This window comes from Pinus tabuliformis, chromosome 4_1 (assembly GCF_031772625.1).
Source record: "Pinus tabuliformis cultivar Carrire ecotype Pingquan chromosome 4_1, CPIR1, whole genome shotgun sequence".
Taxonomy (NCBI): Eukaryota; Viridiplantae; Streptophyta; class Pinopsida; order Pinales; family Pinaceae; genus Pinus; species Pinus tabuliformis.
Window position 1 is genome coordinate 924,247,187 of NC_142303.1, and position 4,882 is coordinate 924,252,068.

The 4,882-nt window shown below is 33.7% G+C and overlaps 1 protein-coding gene across 1 annotated transcript; it reads left to right on the top strand.

Annotated features, from left to right (window-relative positions):
* Positions 1 to 1,495: 1,495 nt before the first annotated feature.
* LOC149179177 (uncharacterized) lies at positions 1,496 to 4,279 on the top strand. The gene is made up of 3 exons (XM_089422371.1): positions 1,496 to 2,107; positions 3,069 to 3,198; positions 3,385 to 4,279. The coding sequence occupies exons 1-3, from the start codon at positions 1,975 to 1,977 to the stop codon at positions 4,277 to 4,279; spliced, it is 1,158 nt and encodes a 385-aa protein (XP_089278497.1). The 5' UTR covers positions 1,496 to 1,974.
* Positions 4,280 to 4,882: the final 603 nt, after the last annotated feature.

The window sequence follows — 4,882 nt, forward strand, 5'->3', positions numbered from 1 at the left end:
ATCAAAACACACACTTCATAATACATCTCACATTTCTAAAATTTAAAACATTATAAAAAACTAAATTATAAATTTTTTATTATTATTAAAAGAATTAATATCTAAGTTAAACATATATATTTAACAAAAAAACATGTAACAATATTCTTAATCATGGTGATTCACCATCACTTTTACCATATCTGTAAATATACTTTATTACAATATCATAGACCAATACTATGGCTTATCAATACCAAATGCCCAAAAAATCATAGCTTAATTCATATAACACTTGTTCATAGAACATTTTCTTTAATTAATCAATTTAATTAAAAGAGAAAAAAAAAAAAAAACTTAATTATTTTGAAAATAAATCTCAACCATTTATTTGTGCATTCTACTAAAAAAATTCTAAAATATTTCCTAAAGATTAATTTTTTACCATCCACCAAATTATTCTTAATAAATAAATTATAATTTTAAAAACACTAATCCAAAATAAACACATTTATTAAGATAATTAATTTACTTTTTATTTATATATTTTAATAATATTAAAAAAGATCCTAAAAAATATTACTTAACCCTCATTTATCATAAAATTTCAATATATCTCTGATTTTAATACTATTCATTAAATTATAATCGTATAAAATTTTATTCAATATCACATTTAAATTTATAAGAGAGTACATTTCCATGTTTTTGAAGAATAGAATCAAATTTTATTCAATTTCAATATTACAGGTATAATTGTTTAATAGTTTGATTCATTTTCAAATAATATACTTATAAAGTTCAATGCATTTTTAATTAGTGAGTTTAATGGTTAAAAGTATGTGTTTCCTTTCAAGAGGTCAGATGTTCAAAACCAGAGGGGTAGAATATGTATGATTTTGTAAAATTAAGAGTGATATTACGGGGAGGAGGTGGGTCCCTCATCCCACAAACAAGGGGGTCTCATACACTAATGTGGTGTCAAATTAGCAATCAAATTACTGTGCGAATGTGAGTCCCTTATCCTACAAACAAAAAAATCTCATACACCAATATAATGTCTAACTTTACTATGACCATAAAATATATATATATATATATATATATATATATATATATAAATCATGTTATATTTTATAAAACATTATTATATAATATAATTGATCCGTCTTAAAAAAAATGGCCTGTACACACCGACAAACTAATTTTCACTTTTGAAAGATGTTAATATCTTGCTTTTTAAAAATTCAGTACCACAGATCAAAAGGAGTTATAGTATTGAACCGAACAATAAAATTTGAAGCATACGTTATTCGCTTTATTTCTCTTTTCGTACGACTATTAGGTGGCCGTGGCTTTGGATTTCATTATGGTATTGGGGTTTTCTCGGAGTTTTGAAATTATTTTTCTAGTTCCTGCAATTTGTTTCACAACGGGTATACATAGCTGGAGCCTTTATAGTTCCTTCTGTCTCAACGACTTGAATTATATTTAGTTCGACAGAAATCAGCTTTAATCACAATTGAATAATGTCTCATAAAGGGGCTGCAGTGGATGGAGGGCCAAGGGTTTCACGACTCCATTAGAAGAAACTTTGAAGCCCTGAGTAATGCCTGCAATAACGTAAGAATGGCGGTTGAGAATGGCAGTTACATGGACGAGGAGGCTCGATAAAGTCTTGTAACAGAGAACAACTTTAGGGGACTCGAGGCCCTATAGAATTATATCACATGCTGCTTTATTTTTAAGTAAGGAAGTGACCTTCTGAGCGAGAAAGCCATTAAAAAAATCAACTGGACTTGCTTTTGAATGCTTGAAAAATGAGGACTAGCAGCAGCCATAAATTGCTTCAGTGTATTAATGCCAAGCATCAGCAGACTCTGATTATGCTGTTATTGCTGTGGGAGTGGGGGGATTCAGATGATTTAAGGCCATGACCAATTGAGTGGCACTTTGGTTATTCTTCAGTGTTAAGAGAGTAGTTGAAATTAGAAAATGGGTCGGTCTCCCTGCTGTTCCCAGAATGGTTTGCACAGAGGACCCTGGACAGCCAGGGAGGATAATCTCCTCACCAGATTTATTGAATGGCATGGTGAAGGTGACTGGAGAAATCTCCCTGAGAAAGCAGGTCATAGTCCTTCAAATTTTCAATGCATGGGTGGTTATTTGTATAACTAGATGAAATGTAGTTAACAAATGCACGATACTGAAATGCAAAGCCTAAGAATTGCTGCAAAATGTTTGATTTTTTTCCATAGATATGTGCAGCCTGAAACATTTGGCAGCTTTATCAGCCTCAATCCTTCAGTTATGGACTCTCGTTATATGATCTGTTACGTGTTTACATGCATATCACATGGTGTTGATCAGATAAATTGTACTGATCACAGCAGTAGTTAGTAGCTTGGATAGATTAAACATTTTAGTCAGAAGAATGAGTCTTGGTATGGGTGATTTTTATGTGAAGCTCTGGTTATCAAGTTAATTTCATAATTTGTTTCACTTTTGATAAGAATTTTTAGTTATAAGGGGTTGAACTTATCTAGATGGTAGATTTCCGGAATATTTTATTGATAGCAGTGAATTGTAATGTTAATTATTGACTTTGTTGTTATTAGTGGAGATATTCCAGGGATCTGCAATCCCCGTAAAAATGCTCATTACAAAGTTTATTTATTAATTTTAATTTGAATTAAATAAATTATTTAAATCAAGTTAATGAAGATTAATCATGATCACATAGATCAGATATGACAGAAGGCACATGCATTGTTAAAGCACTATTTATGTTAAAGTTCCAATTCTTTTACTCTGCACAAATCCAAGGTTGGTCGGGTCAAAGTGGATGCAATCCCAAATGATTTGAATGACTTAGATTTTGAAGGCCTAAATGCCTCGGGGGCAGATTCCTAATGACATGCTAGAAAGTATCAAACCCAAAAACAAATAATGAAGATTAATCATGTTTAAAACTTTGAAGAACTTCTTTAGGATGCAGTAGAATTGATGGAATGAATATTTGTAACTCAGTTGTTGTACGGAAGGTTGTTTTAGACCACCTAATTCATCACATGAAGCAATGTGTGCAGGTCTGCTGCGGTGTGGAAAGAGTTGTAGGCTGCGATGGCTCAATTACCTGAGGCCCACAATAAAACGAGGTAACATTTCCCAGGATGAAGAAGATCTCATAATTCGCCTGCATCGTCTCCTGGGCAACAGGTACTGAGCTCAAATTCAAATAATGAAAAGATAGAAATGCATGAGATATGAAAGAGTTTGAGATTTGTGGGATTTGTATCAATGATGCTTCTAAATGTTTAATTGATATGGGTAATGGGTTTAAATGAATAGGATTGTGAAGTATTGTGCAAATGATGTGTGACTACAACTGTTGATGTTTATCAGGTGGTCGTTGATAGCAGGGAGACTGCCAGGACGAACAGACAATGAAATAAAGAACTACTGGAACAGTCATCTCAGTAAGAAGCTCAGGAAACAAGGCATCGATCCTGTCACCCACAAACCTCTCGAATCAAAACATCATGCCCATGAGAATACTGGAGACAATCATACTCATGAAAATAACATTTCCAGCAACCTCCAAGATGGACAAGTGCAGACTGGGAAAAATGAAGAGGTGGGTCAAGCCAGAGAATCACAGTCCACTGATTATCAATATGCTGCTACTCAATTAATGCAGCAACCTGTCCATCTACCCAAAGCAAACAGGTACATATCATTTCCTTCAGGGATTAATAGCAATAATGACAACTCTGAAGACATGGACAGCCATAGTAAGAAATCTATACAAGGAACCATGGATGATCTGAGACATAGTTTGGACGAACCAGTGGAATTACATACACCATCAAATCAAGTGGACCCCCTTTACTCAGGCATGACTTTCAAGTCTGATCCATGGCCTGAACCTAAATCTTGTGATTCAGTATTGAAAATGCAGAATCTTTCTTCCATAGGTATGGAACTCCATGAACCTCGGTATCAACATCACTCACTTCCTTTTGTTGGCTGCTACTCTGATGATAGTGATCAGGGCTTCAGCGATCATCTGCAATTCTGTAACTTGGAAGGTGGATCAGAATTCATGATACAGAGCGTTTTCCACGATTATTCATCGCTGATACTAGAATGTAATAATCTGAGTTCAGAGGAGCTTAGTTTATCAGATATAAAGGCTACTCCCGATCCCAAGCCATCCAGCACTGGTTATGACTTTCAGGATGTAGAATGGCCTGACTGTCCAATGGAAGAAGGAATCGAAGACATCCTGACGTTGTGATCAGAGATTAATTATTTGAGGTGTGCCTTTAACTTAATTTTCCCGTGTGCTTCGATTAGAATGGAGAAGGTTGAGATGTCTTGTTTATCTAATAAAATATTGCAAAAAAACAAATGCAATTTTCGCAAAAGCTTGATAATGTCTTGGAAATCTTTCGCATTAAAATTCAAGAAAAAAATGAAAAAATCAGCATGAATGTGAACACGAGGGCTGGTTCAGCCTCACTATAGAAGCTATCTATTTTCTCATTACAGACCGGGATCTGAAAATGCATGCAAGCAACAGCAAATAAAGGGAAAATAAACAGCTTAAAATTACATAAATTAAAACTTTACAACATTTACAAATAAACCATAAATGGAGCTTTTGCTGATGCAAAGCGGAGGCCAAATTGCCTTTTCCAAACTACCCTATGGTATGAATTTCAAAGGTTAAGCTCCTACAATACTTCCAAGGATTACTGAATTCCATTAATTATTTAACTTCACAACATGCGAAAGCAAATCATAAATGGAACTTTTGTCAATGCAAATCGGAGGCTAAATTGTGTTTTCTACATTACTCTTTGTTATGAGTTTCAAAGTGATTTAGATAGCATCATTA

Coding starts and splice junctions, on each gene's coding strand:
- LOC149179177 (XM_089422371.1), top strand. CDS start 1,975: ATGGGTCGGTCTCCCTGCTGTTCCCAGAATGGTTTGCACAGAGGACCC. Junction 2,108..3,068: donor AAATCTCCCTGAGAAAGCAG/GTCATAGTCCTT, acceptor CAATGTGTGCAG/GTCTGCTGCGGTGTGGAAAG. Junction 3,199..3,384: donor CATCGTCTCCTGGGCAACAG/GTACTGAGCTCA, acceptor GATGTTTATCAG/GTGGTCGTTGATAGCAGGGA.